The sequence below is a fragment of the Microtus ochrogaster genome, unplaced genomic scaffold, assembly GCF_000317375.1.
Source record: "Microtus ochrogaster isolate Prairie Vole_2 unplaced genomic scaffold, MicOch1.0 UNK57, whole genome shotgun sequence".
NCBI classification, from domain to species: domain Eukaryota; kingdom Metazoa; phylum Chordata; class Mammalia; order Rodentia; family Cricetidae; genus Microtus; species Microtus ochrogaster.
This window is the reverse complement of record NW_004949155.1, coordinates 1,651,397-1,673,842: the sequence shown is the minus strand read 5'-3', so window position 1 is coordinate 1,673,842 and position 22,446 is coordinate 1,651,397. Positions and strand designations below refer to the sequence as shown.

The following is a 22,446-nucleotide window of genomic DNA, read 5'->3' as shown; positions in this document are numbered from 1 at the left end:
ACAAGCAGCCTCCTTCTACACATGCTGCCTGTAACATAGGAGCTTGCCACCAGGAAACTCAAATCGGAACTCATCCCTCAGCATCAAGGTAATATGTGGCTTCTCTAGTCTCTGCATTGATACCCATCAGCAAGACGATTTGAGACTGGAGTCCGTGGCTCTGGCTTCAGTGACTGTTGAACTTCTGGCACCATTGTCGAGCTCACACATGCCTGCCTGTCATCACTACTGCTGGCTGACACTTCCAAGGATCTTCTGGACCTTCACCAGTGTCATCCCTCTGGCTTGCCACAGCTCAAGGAGTTCATTGCAGTCACGGATTGAGCCTGCAAGGCTTCAAAAGCATTCTCACCAGAGAAGACTCCCCAGTGGAACTCTGCCGCAGCATTTTCTGAGCAACTAAGTGTTCCCTGCTTGGTGAGATGTTTAGTTTTTATATTAGCATGGTATTATAAATGTATGCTTATGTGAATAAAAAAAGCATATTTGAAAGACAAATCTTGTGTGACCATCCTCACTGCAGAGTACCTCACAGACCATTGGCTGTGCTGTCCATACTAACCCCTCTTCCTTGTGCTGTACATAGTGAATTGGCTTAATTTCCCAGTAGTTTCATAGCTGCCCTTCATCAGAGTGAACACACAGCCCACCTCATTACAGCTTTTCTGTATGTATATCTGTTCAGGTGTCCAGGACCAAGCCATGCAGGACACAGTGCCTAGCTTAGCTCTGGTCACTTCCATGCTTCCATAGTTCTTCTACACTACTGAACTGGTTCTGAGTCTTCTTTGGGGCACAGAGCAGGCAGGCAGAGGAGGAGCAGGTGTTGACTCCAGAAGCAGGAGGTAGACTTTCTGGGAAGCTAGGGGGTTTGCTTCTGTGTTAGTATTAATGAGTCCTGGCCTTCAGTTGCTTTTCCCTCCTAGAACCTTCTAATATAAGTTACTAGAAGCTGTGCCTAGTTAGAGAGGATCAGAGGATGGGATTATCACCTGTTGACCATTGACTACAGTGTATTTTAGTCTACATGGTGTTACTAAAGAGGGGCATTCTTGGGGCTTTTAGTATCAGTGTTAAAAGGTCTGCATGTCGGTCTGTCTCTGCGTCTGTATTCTCAACCTCCAGCCCCTTGCCTGAAGCTCGCGAACTGGGTTCTAGCGCACAGAGCACAGACACGGGGGCGCGGTGCGTGGCACTTCTGTTCTGTGAGGTGGGTCAGAAGGACTTCAGAGAAGACGTCCAGAACCTGGAATTCACCCACCCTTTTCCAGGCCTCAGTTTTCCCATCTGTAAATTGGGTCCAATAGTTGCTGCCTCCCAAGGTAGAGGAAGGATCCAGTGTAGTGTGGGGGGACAGTGGGAGCTGTGAATGCTTGTCTACAGGAGAAGAAGCCTTGGCTGTCATGAAAGGGAGCCCCCATGTTTACACAGGGTAGAGGGATCCATGCATTCAGCCACTGGGGAGCAAAGGAGCACGTGCCTGAGCACTGACAAACCAGCAAGCAGCTGGCTGAACAATCTGGGAGGCAATCCTGGCTTTGCCCAAGCCCAAGACAGAGACAGAGGCAACCTGCAAAGCTGGGCTCCCAGGACAGCCAAAACCCTGGCGGAGATAGTGTTGGCAAGTGTGGGGACAGCTGGAGTGTCTGAGGGGCCTCCTCTACTAGGCAACTGGCTGAAGGGAGCCGCTCAGTAGTGATTTTGTGGGGGAGCATATGGTCTTCGGGACAACATGGGACTTCCCCCTATTGCCAAAGCTCATACTGCTTTTGGATTCTCCAACCAGGCAAATCCTGTTTGCTCCCTCGAGGGACCTCAGAGCAGCTGTTCTGAGTGGGATCTAGGGAGGATCTGTGTGTTGGAGGACCTGGCCTGAGCTCCCAGAATTCTGGGGCACGCACTTGTGTGTGTGTGTGTGTGTGTGTGTGTGTGTGTGTGATGTGTTGGAGGCTTCAACCCAGGGTCCGGTGCATGGGAAGCCATGCTATAGCACTGAGGTCCAGGTCCCCAGAGGGGACAGTTGAGGAGGCTGTAGTGGGGAGGCTGAAGGTTAGGTCTTCTGGTCTTCGGCAGAAGCAAGCCGCTGCCCTGACTCTGGGTGGAGAAGGTGGGTGTAGCTGCCTAGATTGGAGTTAAGTGAGAGGAGCTCATGGAGGATGTTGACTGACTGTGGCAGATTTGGTCCAGGAGGCCCTTCAGTGCACAGATCCCTTAAATGCCCTTTGCGCTTTCAGCCGGGCCTCATTCAGGCCCTTTGCTAGCAGTGTCTATAAGTCACTCCTAGGACCTTTGAGACCATGCTCTCGCGTGGAGTGAGAAGCGGGCCCCTTGGAAGAGGGCCTCTAAAGACCCAACCAGGATCAGGCTGTAGGCTGGAGACATAGGGTGTGCGACCGTGGTCACCACAGCCACTGGTGGCGGTAGCAGGGGCATTGGCATCTCTGGGTGGAGGATACAGGGCATCTTGGTGTAGCTGAGCTAGGAGCAGTGGCAGCTGTAGTGTGTCCATCGGGCTGGGGCACAGCTGGCCGAGTGCGAGGCTGCTCCCGGTCTCTCTTCCACAGGAGCGGGAGCAGATGTGGCTGTTTCGTTCCCTGGCACTGCTCAAGGGTTGTCATCCTTCCCAGACTGGGGAAAGGATCCAGGCCAGCCAAACAGCCAGGACACCTGTCCCCGCCCCCTCCACGTGTGTGTGTGTGTTGGGGGGGGCGTGACCAGGACTCAGCCCTGGCCGCGTCCGGAGTGCTGCCTGCACCCCCAGGTGGTCCCAGAGTGCGGGACTCAGGGGCAATGTCACAGAGCGACGTGCAGTCCCGGGTTTATGCGCCCGGTCACTGCAAGGACCGAAGGGGTGCGTGTGGTGGGAAAGGAGGGGAGGGCGAGAGTCGCTCCGCGGTTCTACAGTCTCTGATCTGGGGCAGCAGCCGGGCAGCAGGGAGGCTGAGGCACGAGAGCACCCGCGCGCGACAGGTGCTGCGGGTGGGCAGCGGGGAGGGAGCCTAGTAGCCAGCTTCCCGCTCGACACCCCCCCCCCTCCCCCGCTGTACGTGGCTCCGACACTCTAGGATGAGAGCAAAGGGCTAATTTTATCCGACTGGGGCTCAGCAGGAAACCGACGCTAAGGCGCGGGTAGTTCTTCCGGGCGAACAGCCAGGGAGGCCTGGGGTGGGGAGCAGAAGGGGAGGGCGTGGGAGTCTCGGTCCCGGTGGGGGCGTGGTGGTCCCTGTCCTGTTCCCAAGAGGACCTAAGTTGGAACCGAGGTTGGTATGCAACAGGTCACTTAGGCACAGAGGAGGAAACGATATTTTGCGAGGAAGATAGTACAAATTCCTTGCATCTTAATCATTGTGTTCAATTCTGTTCCTTTCATACCTTAAGCTCTTGGGCTCTGCAGTATGCCAGACACACAGCAGGTCCCTAGGAAACATTGCTGGTACTGATATGACCAGAAAAACCAGGCGTGGAGCTGTGTGTCTGGTGACCACTAGAGAGAGCTGAAAGGCAAGCATCTCAAGGCCTTTGAAATACAGCCTCTTCAGTTCTTAGGGGAGGTAGGTATCCGACCCCCTGCCCCCTCGTTTTGTTTTTCTGGGGTCTTGCTACGTTTAAGTTTATTAGAGTTTCACAACTTGCTTCAAGCTTCTTGTTCTAAGTAGCACCCACCCTCTCCTGGTACCAGCTGTCAGAAGCTGGGGATTTGTAATCCCGGTCAGCTGGCCTGCTCTGTTTCTGTGGAGAAGTGGTAGGGAGCTGCTGGCTGCCTTTTCAGACATGAAAAGGCCCTGGGGGAGAGCATATGCTCATAAAAAAAATTATAGGATTCTACAGCTTTGAAATCTAATGATCCTTAGTGATCAAACACAGACTGAGCCCTGGGGGGTCTGGAGGAGGCACTGAGGGGGCAGAAGATCTTGGGTGAGAAAGCTTGGGGCCTGGCATCGGGACAGAGTAATTAGCCTTAGTGGGAGGAGGTGAGGAGGCCAGCAGCCCAAGGGCATCTGTACTGAGCAGGGAGAAGCAACGGCCAAGCGCTGGGTGGTAAGGCCAAGCGCTGGGTGGTAAGGCCAAGCGCTGGGTGGTAAACCATCTTCTCTCAAAGGAAACCAATTCCTGCTCTTTGTTCCTGCTCTGTCCAGTATAGGGACAAAAGGAGCTAGATCCTCTTAGTACCTCTTGGGTTGTTGGGAGTGGAAGGATGTTTGGCTGGGAGGGCGAGCCAATACTAGGGCTGTGTGTTGGATGGGAGCAAGGATGATGCTGAAGGCATGGGGTATGCTGAAAGGGAAATTTTACTCAACTTTTAGTTTTGCTCTGAGCTAGTCTGTTGCCAGTGCTTTAGAAAGGAGCTTGTCACACAGCGAAGGAGGTAGGCATGCTCTCAGCTTTCTCTGTCCCTGATGAATCTGTAAGAAGAACCCCTTTCCTAGCGCTAGGCCTCACTTTCCCCATTTAAAATCAAGGTAAAATGGAGGAAGACTAAGTTTGCTCTTAGCTTTACAATCTTGTCTCTCATCTGTCACTTTCCATTCCAGATGTTGTGACTGTGGCCTAGTGTAACTGAGCTACAGTAACCTCTTTAAGTACCTCTGCAATAAAGTAAAGGAAGACAGATGGAGGTTCAGTGTATTTGCGGATTTACGGCCTGGCACTTTTCTATCGAGGTGGTGGCCCAGCCCTGACAGGGCCTCCATTTCAACTCAGTAATTATGTTCTCGTTTTGTGAAGTAACCACTTTCCCCATTAAAGAGTACCATGCAACATTTAAACCGGAAACAGTTTTCTCCCAGCTTCTCTCTCCCACCAGTCAGCTTTCCCAGAGTGCAGAGAACCAGGCAGAAATACTGTTTGGAATGAGACTTCAATTGTGAAGCCAAATCTCCTGCTGTTAAGCAGGTTAAAACTATGACGCCCTTGTAGGCAGCATACCTACTCAAACCAAATGTTTAGATCTGTTTATTTTGTTCCAAACCCCTTGAGGATTTAAATGTCCCAGATCTCAAGCTCTGAAATTTTGTTCATTCTTTTAGTTTTAACTGTGGTGCCTAAGAGGCTGCTTCCTGCTCTAAATATTAATACTGTGATGCTGGAGCCAAACAACAGTCTCTCGGAAAGCACACAAGTCCACACGTGTACACACACATGCGTGAAAAAAGTAAATTGACACCCTGCCAATGTTAGGTGACACATGAATGGGCAGATCTGGGACCTGTGAATGTCTTTCCTTCATCTGGAGAGAAGTGAGTGACAGCCTGACTCTTAAGAGCCATCCGGGCCAGGAGCAACAAAGGAGGCCCTGCACACTCATTCCCCTGCCCCCAAAGTGGCCTGGAGGGGGTGGGGCAAGGAGCAATGGAAGCAGAGGCACTGTTGCTCCAGTATTTTCAATGACCTCTCATGGGAGTCACAGGGCTCCTGGGGCCCAGCTTCTCCTGTTCCACAGATGCTTGAGCTGACAGGACAGTAACTCCACCCCTTCCTGTCCTCAGAGCCAAGAACCAATAAGTTTTCCTTTGGGGAGTTGATAAGAGCTGGACAGGGACCAGCGGAGGGGGGCTCAGGACTTTGGCCTTGAATGAAACATCAGAGGCCAACTATGCCCCAGCTGCCTGTTAGTAACGGAAAATCTCATGTGTGGGGACCATTGTATTCTTTGGAGCCCCTCAGAGCAACCTCATCCTCCTGGCCTTGGGATGACCCTGGCTTGGGGTGGCAAGTTATCGTTGGGTCCAAGTAACAGCCAGGGATGCCTGGCAAAAGATGATGAAAGGTTGGGTACAGGAACACAATAAACAAAGGCCTAGAGAGGAGAGAGAGACACCCAAAGACAGGGAGGAGAGAGGCTGAGTTCCTAATGAGGTGAGCTGTGCAACCGGACAAGGCTTGACAGTGCCCTTTGCCTCTGGCTAGGGGCACTTGGAATGCTCTTCAGTAAGACTGTTACCCAGAGCCTGGCTGTAGGGAAGTATCTGGCACCAACTTCAAAGGGATAATGGTGGTCCAGAGCCTACTTTCTCCGGCACCTGTAATGCTCACTCAGCGGAGTGGCCCAGGATGCCCAGAATGGGGGACAGACTGGGTGGTAAAGGCTAAGGTAGCTTTCCCCTCCTAAAAGAAATTGTCCGACCCTACGTGCAGTTGTTGCTTATGTCTTTTGGGGATCTAGGAACACAGCAAGGTTTTCTTTTTTCCTAAATCAGTTCAGTTCCCGGCCTGGCCCAGGTGAAAAGATTGATCTGTTATGAAAAGTGAGAGATGGAGGAGTTGGCTCTTCGACAAGTTGGTAACCACAGCAACGCCCCTCCCCCATCATGCCAGCGTGCTGTCATCATTCCCCCCTGTGTCTGATGAGATGAAAGGAGTTTCTTCACATTTGACAGGTGGCTACAAGGATGGGACACTGGGAAGGCCTCTTGGTTGATTTGTCAGAGTCAGTGAGTGGTACGTGGAACTCCGTAGTGTTTAAGATCCCTTCCCTATGTGATAGCCTGCTCTTCCAGTCTACGATTGTATCAGTTTGAGTCCCAAAGTGAGATGTAGCTCTGCCTGAGATGAGCAGGATTAATGCTAGTGTTAGGGATGGTCTGGGCCGAAATGAAGCTGATTGGCCCAAGCTCTGGGTCCCTCCTTTCTTCAAGCACCTATGTGGCTATGACAGTAATAAGAAATAGAGGGGAAGAAAATGGAGAGGAGGCAGTAGAGAGAAAACAGAAGGAAGGGAAAAGGGAAGCAGATGGTTAACCAACCATACCATGGGGTGCCGCAGAGCCCTTAGGAACGCTGGTGCAAAGCAAGGTCCTTGTCTCTTTCAGCTTTCCTTCCCATAACCCCCAAATGGCTCCCAAGGATGGATGGCAACAAATCCCTCAGCAGAGGCTTGGGTCCCCCCCACTGGGTTCTGGGGACACAGTAGCACCTTTGGCAGTTGATTGTAGTGGGTAACTAACAAGCTGGGGTCAGAGGTCCCCTCCTCCTTCTCTTCTCCCCCCCCAGGGGCTAGAAAGTGTATGGAGAGGATCCAAAGGCCAGGGGGTGATCCCACATTTTCCCAGATCCTGGGAGAAGGGCCTGGCAAGTTTCAAGGCATTCATGGGGGAGAATTTGCTTAATGAGTTTGGAACACTGAGAGCGTTGGCTCAGAGGAAATGGTCAGGTGGCTGAAATGCTGTGTGCACAGGTTTAGGAACAAGTGTGCTGGTGGCAAAAATGTAAATGCTGAGCAGGGTGGGATGGAGGGGTGGGGTGGGGGAGGAGCACATGATGGCAAGCCAGAGGGATTAAATGGGCTCTTCAGGAGCAGGGGAGCCTGGCAGCAGTTCTCCGTTGGGGTCCGGATCGTGGGACAACATCTTATCCTTGCTGGAATCTCTCTGCTCTTTCTTGAACATCTTTTGATGCATCAGAGGGACGAAGAAGAGGATTACAGCCCCAATGATGGGGGGCACACCCGCAAAGTAGAAGGCCACATGGTAGTCACCAAAGCAGTTTCGAAGGAGGCCTGAAAGGGTCAAGAGACATGAGCTTAGTTTAGCTTTTCCCTGCAACTCAGAAATGCTCTCTTTCTCCTCTTCTAGGGCCAGCCCAGTGCCAATCAAGAGTGTTGGACTGTGCTGCCCTGATTCAGGAGCTCCCTCAACTTCAAGGCTAAATGCCCCTGAGGTGAATATTCATCAGCAAAGATGCTAATGAAGCTTCTTTTAAAGTTTCTGTGGTTGTCTTTCATTAAGCTACTAGCCACCTTTCAGTCACTCCTAGGGCTAGAGTTACAAAGGAATTGAGTTCAAAAGACTGAAGAGAATGGTTCATAGTGGAAGTCCCCAACCCCCCTCCCTCCTACGCTCATATTGTTCTTGTGCAGCAATTCAGCTGAATTCCTATTTTATTTTACATTTATTTATTATTCCTGCCTGTGTATGATGTGTGTGTGGGCACATGCATTACACGGTGATCACGCAGAAGTTGGAGGAGTTGTCTCTCCTTCCACTTTTACATATATTTCAGGGGTAACACTTAGATCAGGAGGCTCGCATGGCAAGCACTTTCTAGCCTTCTTGTTGACCTTTTCCCTGAAGTTCCAGTTGCCCTAGGCGGAAGCTGAGCTGAATGTGTGTATCTTCTTCTTGCTCCTCTATGCACAAGTCCTTTGGGTTCTTTAGGCTGCCAATACTATGGGGTGTGTTTGATTTGAAAACCTTCGTTGGAAGCTAATAGGAGGGACCGCATTGTAAAGATGAGTCCAGAAATACTACCTATGAAAGGTGAGAAGACCCTTGTCCCTTTGTTTACTCAGGAAATAAGCCAAGTGGACAGAATTGTGACTGCCCTGGCACTCTTTGGGTGAGTAGAGGCTCTTTTCCTGGTAGGCAGGACAGTGTTCCCGCTGCACAAGAGCTTTGAGGGAAGATTTGCCACGGTCGCACAGAGCTCTCACAATGCCTCACACATAAAATGCTGTTCCGGGAGGATTCTTTTGAATTAGCTCATCTAACAAGCCTAGGGGAAGTGACCAAACAAACTGACGTCTGCAGTAACTCCCTAGAAAGGAGATGGAGTTCTCTCTTCTCTGGTTTTTTGGTTTTGTGTGTCCCGTTAGTACTCATTATGCTCTTTTGGGAGGGGGGTGGAGGGAGAAATTTGCACACTGAGATGTCAACACCAGCATTTGGCCAGTCCTGGACTATTTCCTTCATTAAATCTTCACTATGGCTTCAGTTCCAAAGCCAGTAGAGGAAGAGCAGGAAGGGGAGGGTGTCTATAGTTTTAGTAAAACCAGGGCCAGCTTTCTCTTTTACCTCTTCCTTTACTCAATTGCCTTGAAATTAATCACGCCGCCGTGGAGAGAGTAAAGAGAAACTTGGACCAAAGTCAGTGTGATGTGCATACCTAAAAAAGTATTACAGCTTGGATGGCTGAATCATGAAGAGGAAGAGTTGGAGGCCAGCTTCGTCTACCAGGTCACCCTAGGTTGCACAGTGATTGAGCAGGCTAATTTTACTTTTCTCTCTACTCTCTAGGAGCCTCGCTGTCTACAGTGAAATGCGAGTGAAACAGACAGCCCTGGACAACCTATGCCCTTGTATGGTTAATCTCTTCCATCAGGGGTTTCATGCACTCTGACAAGGGTGTTTATACAGAAAATTGGGGAGGGGGCAGAGGTCTCAAGCAGTGGGGCTCCAAAGAGCTAGGCCCTCCCCTTCGAAAACAGGACTCACACCTTCCTCAGAGATCAGCCTCACCTGCAATGGGAGGCCCAGCGATCATTGGCAGGGCCATCATGCCCAGGAGGTAGCCAATGGCCTGTGAAGCCTGCATTGGTCCCACCAGCTCAAATGCAATCGGAGCCATGATGGTGATGAAGAAGCCATCACATAGACCCAGGAAGAGGCAGACAACGATAAGGCCCCAGAAGTCCCGGCACAGGGGAATCATCATAGACATCAGGCCCAGGAGCAGGAATGAGAGGACCTAGAGAAACAAGAACCCGAAATCACATTTCTTTGCTGAGATCTTTGTTGCCATCATCTGAAAACGGGACTGCGTGGAGTGTCAGCAGAGAGAGCAGTTGGAGTATGTTTACTATGTACTGAAGCCCTGTCTAATTCTTTCCTTCCCTGAGGGGTTTGGCCTTTAAGAGAGCCCCTGTGTAGTTGAATCTAACAGGATTAAAAAAACAAAACAAAACAAAAAACCTTGTGAGAGTTTGCCTTGCCCATAGCCAAAGAAGTTGGCCTTTGCAATGGATCCTAAGCCAAGGGAGGAATCACTATTTCTGTTTTCTGATCCTGAGACAGGATTTGGGATCAAGCTATGTTGGTGTTTAAAGATCAAGTAAGGCTTGGGAGGAGGAAAAGAGGAGGCAAGGAAGGCTTGCTGATGATTACACAGGGGGTTCAATGCAAAGTGCAGTTTTTAAAAATGAACAAGGAGCCAGTGTCAAATCTTTGTTGGGGTAGAATTTAGGAAATACCTGGGCCTGAGAGATGCCATGGGGAGGTTCTCTCGGGTTTTCTTATGCTTTAGAATATGGGCCACATCCTCTCTCTCAGATATTTCAGACATCGTGGCTTTGAGAACCTTTGAACTGGGCAAGATACTCTGAGAAGGCAACAGAGAGGCTGTGCAAGGGTGCTAAGCCAACATAAAAGTATCTGCAGCACCCAAAAGCAGCCCAGGAGCACTGACTAGTCACTGTGATTTCTTCAGGCTGAGCAAAATGACTCCAAATGAAAGAACCCGTCTTTCTAGAGACTAGGTTTTATTTTTTTCTTCTGGAACCCCCATCCTCTCTCTGGTTTTTAATTAAGGCCATTTGCAATCTGTGTCTGTGAGCCAGACTTTTGAAGCCTGGGACTGTGGGCATAAGAGAGGAGACCCCATTCCCAGCCCACTGCAGCTGGTTGAGCCAGGTCATCTCAGGGCCAGATCTAAGACCTGATCTGTTTACTAAGACTTTAAGATGCCCGCAGATTTTCCAAAAGCCTACAATTAACCAATAGGCAGGGAAACAAACCCAGGAACACATAGAAGAAACACAAGTCAAATCTGTTTTATGCCCTCCAGCTCTTTTCTGTGTTGTTGCTGACAATGGCTTTGTTAGGTTAGGAGCTGATTTCTGGAGAAGATAATGGCATCTTAGAATGTTTTTATTGGGAGACTTTGAACTTGTTTCATGCTATTTTGAGGTAGTTACATAGAAGTTAGTAATAAGAACTGAGCCACCCCAGCTTCTCCTGTAGGAGCATCACATGCAACCATGAACTAAAATCAAAACCCCTAGCAATCGAGCCGATCATGGCAGTTAAAAGTTAGTATTATTATATACGACAAAGGAGCCCATTAGCTGAGCTTCATCAGCTGAAATTGCTAACTGTTGTATCTAGCTCTCTCTTATCCTCCATGAGGCCTAGTCAAGGCTTGGAAATTTATAATCCCTCCTTAAACTGGAGCACAGGCTTCAAAAATGGTCTCCAATGAGGTCATTTGGCATGCTCTTTCTATTTCCTTTCTAACAGACTTTCTAATAGTCATTTGGGGGCTAGATACCTGGCATGGCTGTTGGTTTTACCAACTTTAGGGAACCACAGGGTCTACAGGGTGGGTGGCTCTTGAGAATCTGAAGCCTCATGCCCTCCTCTCCTTACCCATGCCTAATTTCTGCAGCTGACACTGAGAGCAAAGGAGGTCACCAGTTCCTGGGATGGAGCATCTTGAAAAACTGAAAAGAAGCCAGTGGTGCACACCTTTAATCCCAGCACTTGGGAGGCAGAGGTAGGAGGATCTCTGAGAGTTAGAGGCCAGCCCGGTCTACAGAGTGAATTCCAGAACAGCTGGAGCTATTACACAGAGAAGCCCTGCCTTGAAAAACCAAAATCCAAAAAACTTAAAAGAAAGAAGCTCATTCATTGTCTTGTGCTTTGGTCCTAAAATGCTCAGTTTTCTTTTTGAAAAAGTGTGTGTACATTTGTGGATCCAGATGCATGTGCATGTGTAAACACATGTGTGGAGGCCAGAGGAAAACTCCAGGTGTCAGCTTCACCCAGGAAGACTGTTTACCTCTTTGGAGAAAGAGTGCCTCACTGGCCTGAAGATCAACAATTAAGCTACAATAGCTCACTATCAGGCTCCAGAGACCCTCTTATCCTTCCCTCCCTGGGGATTCCAAGAGAGCACAACTGTGTGTGTGTGTGTGAGACAGTGTGCATGTGGAGCTCAGAGGACAACTTTGTAGTGTGGATTCTCTCCTTCCACCTTTATGTTGACTCTGAGAACTAAGAATTGAACTCAGGTGGTGAGGCTTGTGTGGCAAACACCTCTACCCACTGAGCCATCTTGCTGTCCCCTCTTTTGTTATTGTCAAACTTTTAAAAACATGGGGTCTGCCCAGAAAGACAAGTATCACATGTACTCACTCATAAGTGGTTTTTAAACATAAAGCAAAGAAAAACCAGCCTACAATGCACAATACCAGAGAACCTGGACAACAATGAGGACCCTAAGAGAGACATACATGGATCTAATCTACATGGGAAGTAGAAAAAGACAAGATCTCCTGAGTAAATTGGGAGCATGGGGACCTTGGGAGAAGGTTGAAGGGGACGGAAGAGGAAGGAAGGGGAGCAGAGAAAAATGTAGAGCTCAATAAAATCAATAAAAAAAATAAAAAACAGGGGCTGGAGAGTTGGCTCAGAGGTTAAGAGCATTGCCTCTTCTTCCAAAGGTCCTGAGTTCAATTCCCAGCAACCACATGGTGGCTCACAACCATCTGTAATGGGGTCTGGTGCCCTCTTCTGGCCTGCAGGCATACACACAGACAGAGTATTGTATATATAATAAATAAATATTTAAAAAATAAAAAACAAAACCAAAACAAAACAAAACAACAACAGACCCATGGGGTCAGATGATCAAATTCAGGCACCTATACTTACAAGGAAACCAGTTTACTGTCTGAAGCACACCCGCCCCAGGCCCACGCTCTCAAAATTCATAACACGAGGGAGTTAGGCTATACGGTGATGATGATTTCTCAGCTACGTTCTAACGTTATTTTATATTATTCTAAGTGGTGAAACTGGGTCAAGTATGAGAAAGGAAAATGGGGGAAGCCAACAGAAGTCCCGGATTCTACCTAGCTCAGCCCTTAAGTAGCTGTGCCTCCTTGTCCCTTGGAGCTCTAACTGCACAAGAGAAAGCAAAAGCAATCTCGGCCTTCGCTATCTGCTGGGAACCGTGCTAAGAGAAGCGTGTGAGCTACAGTACCAGGCAGGGGCTGCTGCCTCAGTGAAGAAGAACGTTCTGGCCCAGTGCCAGCTTGCCTTATTTTCTTCTCTCTCTGGCATCTTGAAGGTGCTAACACTGGCAGGGAGGGCCCATGGTGGGGGACATGTAAAAGGGGCTGGAAGCGCACATATACTCCTATCCAAAAAGCCACCCCGATAAAGGACTTGCTGATATTTGCACCAGAATTAAACATTTCATAATTTCTTTATCCTAGTCATAAACCCTTGGTTTGACCTTGGGTATCTCTCAGACTTGGGCCTGTTATCCATAATTTAGAGAAATACAGGTATGCTAGTTAGGTGTTTTTTATTTTTATTTTTATTTTTTTATCAACTTGACACAAGCTAGGGTTATCTAAAGAAGAGGGAACCTCAATTGAGAAAATGTTCCTATCAGACTGGTTTTTAGGCAAGATCATGGGACATTTCTTTGGGAGGGCTGTTTAAGACAGGGTTTCTCTGTGTAACAGCTCTGGTTGTCCTGGAACTCGCTCTGTAGACCAGGCTGGCCTCAAACTCAGAGACCCATCTGCTTCTGCCTTCTGAGTGCTGGGATTAAAGGCGTGCGCCACCTCTACCCTGCTGACTATGAGACACTTTATTCATTGATGATTGATGTAGAAGGGTCCAGGCCACTGTGTGTAGTGTCATATCTGGGCAGATGGTTCTTGGTTCTATAATAAAGCAGGCTGAGCAAGCCAGTTAGCAAGCAGCATTCTTTCATGGCCTCTGTTTCCGTTCCTGCCTCCAAGTTCCTGCCCTGACTTCAGGTCATAATGGAGTATGTAAGATGTAGAATAAAACAAACCCTTTCCTCCCCAAGTTGCTTTTGGTTATATATGGTTCTGTATGGTGTTTACCTTATCCGTAGAAAGCCAACTAGGACAATAGGATATGAGAAGCACGCTGTGCAGGAGCACAGCTCTGCCATTTCTGTGGAAGACGCTGGTCCCTCGGTTTCTCTTGCAGTGTGATGCTAGATTGGCCTGGGTGGGCTACAAGGGGACCCATAACTCTGGGGAAGCAGTCACCAGCTATTGCAACCAGAAGAATCAAATTCCACAGAAAGATGAATCATATCCCTATCTATGGCACCTGACGGCATTTAGGAACTAATTTGGCACTGCCAATGACCATGGAATTCCCACTACAATTAGTCAGGGCCTCACAGAAGTAATTTTAGGGTTTTCCGGAGAGAAGGGAGTTCAAACTCAACCTCTTCCTGGTGCGTAATTTGTGATTGTTTGTGTTCTGTGGCTGCTTTTGGTCTTCCACAGGCCTTTACAATCTGGCATCTCCTGGCAAGCTTGATTGCAGGATCAGAACCATGAGCCAGGCCAGGAAGGGTACTACTGCTGTTAGGGAGACAAAAAACTGCCTATATTCAAACCAGACAGAACCCAGGTCACAGAAAAAGACGTCACTAGAATACCTGGGCGGTCACTGCCCACAGTGGGAGGAAACCTGTATCATTGTCAGAGGACTAAACTGGACCATCTCTATTTGTTTTGATGCTTGCTTTTATGCTAAGTTAGGAAGGGGGAGAATTATTCTTGCTGCACAAATAGGACAGTGAGGGCTAGAGAGAAGTAGTGAGGTTTGGCTTTTTCTGGCATGATTTTGGTGTCTATCAGTAGGATGGAATTTCAACTTTGTTTGTTTGAAAAAGGGTATCTCGACATAGCTCTGGCTGTCCTGGGACTTGCTATGTAGATCAAACTGGTCTTGAACTCACAGAGATCTGCCTGTCTCTGCCAGGGATGGCATTTCAGAGCTAGTGCCTGATGCTAACAAGGTAGCTCTGGAAATGTGCGAGGTGGTGGACCTGGGCCTGGAAGAGAGAGGCACTGGGCTGGAGAGTGTTTCAGATTTCAACATAGTATAAGGAACCCATGAACAAATCTTGCTTGGGGGACACATCTAACTCGTGGCCTGAGTTTTCCATTTTCATTTGTTGGGCTCTTATTAATATAAAACTACCTGTCAAATGTTTTGCAAGATTCCATACACACAAACTATCATGGAATCTTGACTCCATTTTAGTGAAGGAGGAACAGGGGAAACCAAGTCACAGAGAATTTAAGTATCTCTCATGTGCAACGTTGGGGCCCAGAAAACTGCAGTGGCTCACCTTACAGCCTGTTGCAGAGCCGAGGGGTAACCTGTGATAGACTGTGCACAAGTGGCTACTTACCTGCAAGTATATCTTCTTCAGTCCAGGAATGGAGTCACTGATGTGGCCTGACACAAGACGTCCGAGGCCTGAGGTAGCCCCAATACACACCAAGAGCACCCAGGTCTCCTTGATTTCCTTGAACTCGTCTTCCACATATTTCGTCTGAAAAGAATAACACCAGGATTCCCAGAACAGGAGGAGAAAGAGGAACTGACTGGTTAAATGCAGAAGTATCCAGGGTTTTCTACTACTCCCTTCCCTGGACCAGGACAGGAGTCTCCGATTGGAGTAGTACCTCCCAGCTCCTGGAAAAGCCCCCTGGCTACTTCTAGCAATCACAAAGGCTACTTATCCTAGACTCTCTGGAATTTGAACTTTTGAGAAACAGTTGACAGGCACTTCCGAGACTTCTAAGCCCTGCCAAGACAAACTACCTAGAAAACCTAGGTGTTCTTCTATACTGTCTCCATACAATGACTTCAAACTGACAGGCCGAAATATCAGGTCACTAGAAGATGAGGTCCATTACCTTAGGCAACTCTTTAAAAATGTGCTTTATAGCCGGGCGATGGTGGCGCACGCCTTTAATCCCAGCACTCGGGAGGCAGAGGCAGGCAGATCTCTGTGAGTTCGAGACCAGCCTGGTCTACAGAGCTAGTTCCAGGACAGGCTCCAAAGCCACAGAGAAACCCTGTCTCGAAAAACCAAAAAAAAAAAAATGTGCTTTACAAAACACAGGGTCTACAGGCTAGGAATATAGCTCTGTAGTAGATCACATGCTTAGTAGGAACAAGGGCCTGTGGTCCATCCTTAGTGCGCATGCATGGACACACAAAATCTCATAGTCTGTAGAATAACAACTTCTCTACAACCAGCAGTTCTGTGGCCAAGTAAGTTTGGTAGGTGCTGGTTAAACAGCTGAATGGGCTTTTAAATTGCAGGATTTGTCACTATAGCAAAGAGATTACTACATACTATGGATCTAGAGCGTTCCCATACATGCTTTCTCCTGAACATAATCACTTGACCACAGACACCAGAATTTCTCAGAACAGTCTTTACAAAGCACGTCTTGGGTCATTTGAGCCACTCTTTCAGTGATGCTTAGCCTCCTAAACCCATCTCTCCAATTAAACATTTTGTTTTCAGTACTAGGGATGAAACTAGGACCCTGTGCATGCTAGGCGAACACTCCATCACTCATTTATTTGCTGCCCTAGCCCTCTTTTAGCCTTTTTAAAAAAAAAATTTCAAGACACACTGTTGATAATTTCTCAGAATGGATTGAATTCATACTGTAGCGCAGACAGGCCTGGAACTTGCAATCCTATTGCCAGCCTCCTGCGTAGTTGGGATTTCAGGCCTGTACCATCAGGCCTGGTTTCCATCTGAACTGTTATCATGGGAGAAGCTATGGATCATGGGCCTTGCCCTTAAGGAACTACCCTCATTTCCCACTGAGGCTCTCTTTGAACCGTGCTCTTTACTTCTCTGCCAATCGCCAACTACTGTTTTGTTTCTTTAGTCTTTGTTCCCTTTCTGTTTATTTGTTTTGAGAAAGTGTCTTGCTGTGTATGTAGCCTAGGCTGGCATCAAACTCACAGCAATCCCCCTACCTCAGTCTCCCAATTGCTGAGTCTACAGGCCTGAGCTAACCATGCTTGGCTCTGTCTCCCCCCTCCCCAAAGCTCTGCCCTTCCAATGTCCTCCACCCCACCCTTTGGCCTCCATATAGGTTGAGGTCAGCTTCTTCCTCACCAGGTGTACATAGGGGACGAAGTAACCAAGAGCAGCAGCAGCGATCCCAAAGGCCCAGATGCGGTAGGTGCGTTGGCGGAACACACGCATGTTGAAGTACTTCCTGAACTGAGCCACAAAGCGCTGTCGCAGGGTGTGGGCACCTCTCTTGCTGGGGGTGTCCTGGGAGCTGGGCAGGAGGGGTCGGTAGGTGAGTGAGAGCAGTGTAAGGAGAAACATGAAGGTGCTGAGCACCTGGAAGGTTTGGGCCAGCTTGATTTTATCCCCCAGCATTTTTATGAGTAAGGGGAATGACATGGAGAAGATGCTACTTCCTGCAGACACCACGCCATTGGCTAGACCCAGGCGACGTTGAAAGTAGTGGCCCAGGATGACGAGTGATGGTTGAAAGGCGAAGGAGCAGCCGCAACCAAAGAGAATCCCGTAGGTGAAGTAGCGCAGGCTTAGGGAGCTGTGGGAGAAACAGCAAGAGCTATCCTCAGTAGCCTGGTAGCAATTTATCTGCCTCCCTCTCGTGTCCTTGGCATTCCCCCAGCTTTACCCACAGTCCTATTTGCCATTAATCTGCACAGCAGATAGAGAACCTCTGAACTCCACTTTGCAGATGGGGATTCTGAGGTCCTGAGAAGGAATTTACCTAAAGTAACTCTAGATTAAAAAAATTTCTTGGTGTTCTATTCTTTTTTCTTTCTTCTTTTTTTAAAGACAGAGTTTCTCTGTGTAGTCTTCGCTGTCCTAGAACTCACTCTCTAGACCAAGCTGGCCTTGAACTGAGAGATCTGCCTTCCTCTGCCTCCCAAGTGCTGGGATTAAAGGTGCAGTTTTTTTTAAACCACTGCAGTTTTTAAGACTAGCCAACTGAGTAAGACTGTGAGACCAGACCCCAGCCAATGGGGAAAAGACATAGTTAGACTGAAAAACAAGTGCATGTTCTGTTGATGTATGCCAGCTCTTCCGAATGCACCCTCTTGATCAAGAATAAAATGTGCCTTGTCCAGGCACTTAAAAAAAAGCTTGGCCTTGGGACACATATGGTGGCATGTACCTGTAATCCCAGCACTCAGGAGCCTAAAACAAGATTATCAGGTGTTCAAGGGCAGCCTGGTCTACACAGCAAGACTCTGTCTTATTTTTTTTAAGAAAAAGATTGGACTTTAATCCAGATTTATGTGATTATAGCATCCAATAAAAGAGGATTAAACAAAAAGAAAAAGAAAGAAAAGCAGAATTGGCCTTTGCAGAGGTCAGGGGAGGGGCTACAGGAGTCAGTCTGTGCCTTCAGAAGAATAGTTTCCCCTTACTTCTTTCTACCTAGACACTATGAGTAGACTGGGGGACCAGTTTTATACCAAGTAACAACAAAGGCTTGCAAGGAGCCAAGATTCTGGTCTTGGAAGGTTGCACTGTTCTTTAGGGTTCTTTGGTGTATCATTATTCTCAGGACCCGTAATATTTCAAAGGCTGGTCAATTATCTCAGGAGAACTTCCTTTCTCCGCATCCTTGCCCAAGGTCCAGATAGCCCAAGCCTTTTATCTTGAGCTCCAGGTAACGTATATAGGAACTGTGAGTTAGGAAGTCCCTTTAATTTTCAGAATTCTGCATGAAACATGGATTAGTTCCCTTTGAGTAAGTAGACTGCTTGATTGACAGAGAAGTGAAGCCTCAAGTTACGGGCCTGAGAAACGCTGTTGCTTAAAACTCATGGGCCCTGCTCTGCCATAAGCGTATGTAACAGAAGGTAAAATGTGAGAAGGGGAAAGGCCATGCATGGGCAGGTCAGTTTGGCTGGCATCTACCCTCACATAATACTGGCCCAACCTAGTGAACAGTTGTTTTCTTTTGGATGCTTCTGTATATTTTGCAATAGTTCTTATCTGACCATTAAATTAACCAATACTCTTCTTGTTCTTCAGACACAGACCCAGCTTTTATACTCACTACCAGTGGCCCCTTGATTCCAAGAAAACTATCATTATTATGGCTTCCCATCTGCTCATAGTCACTGGCCATGAGTAAGGGGTTTAGTTAACTAAATAGGGGGTTGTCTCTACTTTGAACTTGTAGCTAAGTTGACTGCTGCTCTTCTGTTAGACTTCTTGGGGTCTTCTCCCCTTAGATTGTAGGTATCCTATGGGATTGGCTGGGCTGGGCCCTTATCCAAAGGAGTCTTGAGTTAGTGTTGAGGAAAGGGATCTTGGGGGAAAACATGGGATTCAGTTCAGGGTACTGTGTGGTGAGTGTTTCTAACTGGCCTCCAGGATGGGAGACCATTGAGTTGGGCCTGCTAAAGGCCCCTCAGGGCTGCCTGTGCTGTGCCCTGTTCCAGTCATCCAAAAGGACTCAGAGCTCTGATGTGAGATGATGGGAAGAATGACTTGAAGTTCTAGCCACAAGCAGAATCATGTTGTTCTCCCTGAACATTAAACCATCCAGAGTTTCTTGGCTCTGAAAATGTTCTTACAAGAAAGAGCGAACAGAATAGGGGGCCATTGGCTAGAGAGAAAAATGCCTCCTCCAGTGGGCTGAGATAAGAGTGCCAGGAGAAAAAAAAACACATCTAAGTGCATTCCCCCACCCCGTGCCCCAGCCCATGTGGGCTGCAGAGGAAATGAGATCCTTATGGTGCTAATTTGTTTACACTTTGCTGTGCTCTGCCTCAAGAAACAAGCCTCTGCTATGTAGCATTGAGATTAGAGATACTTCAGAGGCCTAGCTCATCTCCACAAGAATCTGGTACCAGCTTGCCGGGGATGGGGATAATGAGGCTGACCACCAGAAGGGTCCTCAGAAAGTTTAGAGCTGTTGTGTTGAGAGGGCCGAGAAGGTTCCAGGCAGAATATGGGTTCCTCCTCTCCCTTGTCCTAGTTGGATGGGTCGGAACCAACACACCACACTGCATGCCAAATCTAAGCTTTGCTGGAGGGTAGTCTGGGCAGCCGGAAATGCTCAAGTCATTAAGACAGTTGGCTCACTCCCATAGGGCCTAGCTGAGACAGAACATGAGTCTCATTCTCCACTGTAGATGGAAACTTAAGTCCAGAAAGCCATGGTTTTCTCTGGTCATACTCAGAAAGCAAGTCTCTTTCAAGTTAGCTCACTCTCCATTCCGCACATGTCATTGTGGCCATGTTTATGGGTCCAGGTCATTACGCTCTTACATAGACCCAGGCAGACTGGAAGTAGGGGGGTACCACAGCTTGCAAAGTGTATGGCAGAAAGTCCTCACCCTTGTTTGGGAATCTCATACTTCTCTTGCTGTAGGATAGGGTCTTTATCCTTGCCTCCTCTGTACACACGCTTGTGCAGGGCTGACAGGAGAGAAGGCAGAAATCCATGTGGATGGAGCCTTCTCACCTAGCATGAACAAGTTCTATGAGTGCGACCGATGAACCTAGGACTTGAGTTTCATCTGGGTGGCTGGGGTTTGGAGCTGTACTTCAGTGGGAGGATGTTGCTAAACATCCTTCCCATGCCTGAGACATGAGAGTCCCTATCTGTGTCATCCACCCATCTTTCCAGAGCCCGAGCCACCCAGAACAGGGCCAGACAGGCTAACCAGCTGTGTGCTCAGAGTATCTGTTTTTCAGCTGAAGATTAATTTGGGAGTGTTAGGGCTTCACGTTAGCTCACTTAAGGAGTCTTCTGGGAGGAAAGGCAGGGTTTTGAGGTGTGTGCTACATTAGTGGGGAGCTTGGAGAGATCTGAAGCAACCACATGATCTCTGAAAGATTTAGAAAGTGAGGTCCAGACAGGAGAAGGATACTCATCAATTACTCCATAGCTATTCAGTGGTCAAATCAGGACTTGACCTGCTCTGTGAACTACCGGGCTTTGGTTCCTCACAATATTTTAAAACTTTGGGTCTTTTGGGGGGTGGGTATTCCTGGCATATGTATCCTTCAGACTTCACATAAAGTGAGTTGCAGTTGATCCTGAGTTCTGGGAGCAAGTCTTTGAGGTCTCTCCATAGATAGAACCACAGGAGATTCTGCAATGAGAACAGTGTTCCTAGCTGAAGTCCCAAGAAAGAAGCCAATTGTCACCCTTGAAAAAGTGGCCAGCAACTCCAGGCCTTACCTGGTGAAGGAACTGGTGTGGAGGCCAATGAAAGCCACAGCAGCCCCGGTGGTGGCTGTGATCCGGCAGCCCAAACGGTCCGTGAATATACTCACAATGGGAGAACAGAAGAAGATCATGCCCATGGCGAGGGCTGCAACCCATGCTGTAGAGAAAAGGAGCACAGAGACACTGGCGTTACTATGATGTCTAATGCTGCTGCCGCCGCCACATCAAGTCTTCTCTGGCCTTTCCAAGGTGACGCTGATATCCCGAGTGGTATGCAAAAAGAGATGAGATATGAAACAGATTTGAAGTGCGGGTGCTGGATTTGGACTAGTCAATTCTGCAACAGAAGGCAGGGATGCTAGGCCAGATATACACTTTTAGGAATTGAGATGCTTCAATTCAGGGGTGAGGAGAGTTAGAGTAAGCTTTAGGATTGGGTCAGGCTTGTTTCAGTCCTTGGGATACAAATCTAAATGTGACGATCAAGGAGCAGGGAAGATCACAGCTAAAAATGCCTCCCAGAATTGTGCTAGAATATAGAGCAGGTTTTGGGGGCCATCTGAAGATTTCCAGGGACTCTATGCGAGACAGGCAAAGAAGCCACATGCTGCCACCTATCACCGAAGCCCACGTCTGGCAAATCTCTGATCTCCAAACTCACAAGGAGTTGATCTTATTTCCAGAGGCATCGTGCCTGTAACAGCCCTCACCAAGGAGGAACGTTGCCCTTTTACTCACATTCTTCCAGCCCATTTCCCCTTGCTTAGCTCTCAGAAGGAGCGCCCAAGTTTTTTGTTTGTTTAAAAGCTGTTATCGGGTTTCATCTTGAGCCTCGCTCTTCTAGGTTAAATAATCTTAGTTCCTTTAAACTTTTCTTTTCAGCTTTAATTTACTTTTGTAACTCTGTAATTATTTTCAGAGTCCTCCTCTGAACTCATTCCAAGACTTCATCATCATCATCATCAAAAAGCATTCAACCAGTGTCACCTGAGCAAAGGCGCTGGGCCGGTTTCTTTCTCCTTCCAAGTGAACAACCCCAAGTGGGCCAGAGGGAAGGGCCACTCCACTGCCTGTGCCTGCCTGTGCCTCTTCCTTCAGCGCCAAAGAGAAACTGTTCTCAGGAATCGTCTTCACTTCGCTAGGCTGGTGTTCTGAGTTCTAGCTGCCCAGCTTCTAAACTCCTGGCCCAGGATAGCCGGGGATCCGGACATGCATTTCTGTTTCACCCATTATGATATGTGGGACCTTGGGAAATCACACGAAGCTCTGCTAATCGAATTTCCCACTTGTGGGGTGCGGATTAAAATTCTTGTGCTTTTCTTAAAGTGCCCCCGTTTCCCTTAGCAGTGCTGGGGACAGAACACAAGGACTCATACGTGCTAGGGAAGTGTTCTACCACTCAGCCACAGCACTAGCTCAGCCCTCAAAGTGTTTTCAAATAAAATAATGATAAGATGTAATCATACATAGAAGAGAGCTTTGGAAATGTGAAGAGCTATACTGTACATAAAAATCAATGGAACTCTGACCTTAGACTTAAATGTAAAAGGATAAAACTTGCCGGGCGATGGTGGCGCACGCCTTTAATCCCAGCACTCGGGAGGCAGAGGCAGGTGGATCTCTGTGAGTTCGAGACCAGCCTGGTCAATAGAGCTAGTTCCAGGATAGCT

The 22,446-nt window shown here is 48.2% G+C and overlaps 1 protein-coding gene across 1 annotated transcript in view; it reads right to left on the bottom strand.

The window, feature by feature from the left end:
- Nucleotides 1-4,937: 4,937 nt before the first annotated feature.
- Nucleotides 4,938-22,446, bottom strand: part of Slc16a2 (solute carrier family 16 member 2) — a 133,026-nt gene continuing 115,517 nt past the window's right edge. Inside the window, exons 2-6 of the mRNA XM_026777344.1 lie at nucleotides 20,789-20,933; nucleotides 16,711-17,161; nucleotides 14,971-15,114; nucleotides 9,234-9,462; nucleotides 4,938-7,495 (exon numbers count right to left, since the gene is read on the bottom strand). Of these exons, the coding sequence (XP_026633145.1) occupies nucleotides 7,275-7,495; nucleotides 9,234-9,462; nucleotides 14,971-15,114; nucleotides 16,711-17,161; nucleotides 20,789-20,933 (1,190 nt within the window). The 3' untranslated portion in view covers nucleotides 4,938-7,274. The remainder of the gene's footprint in view (nucleotides 7,496-9,233; nucleotides 9,463-14,970; nucleotides 15,115-16,710; nucleotides 17,162-20,788; nucleotides 20,934-22,446) is intronic.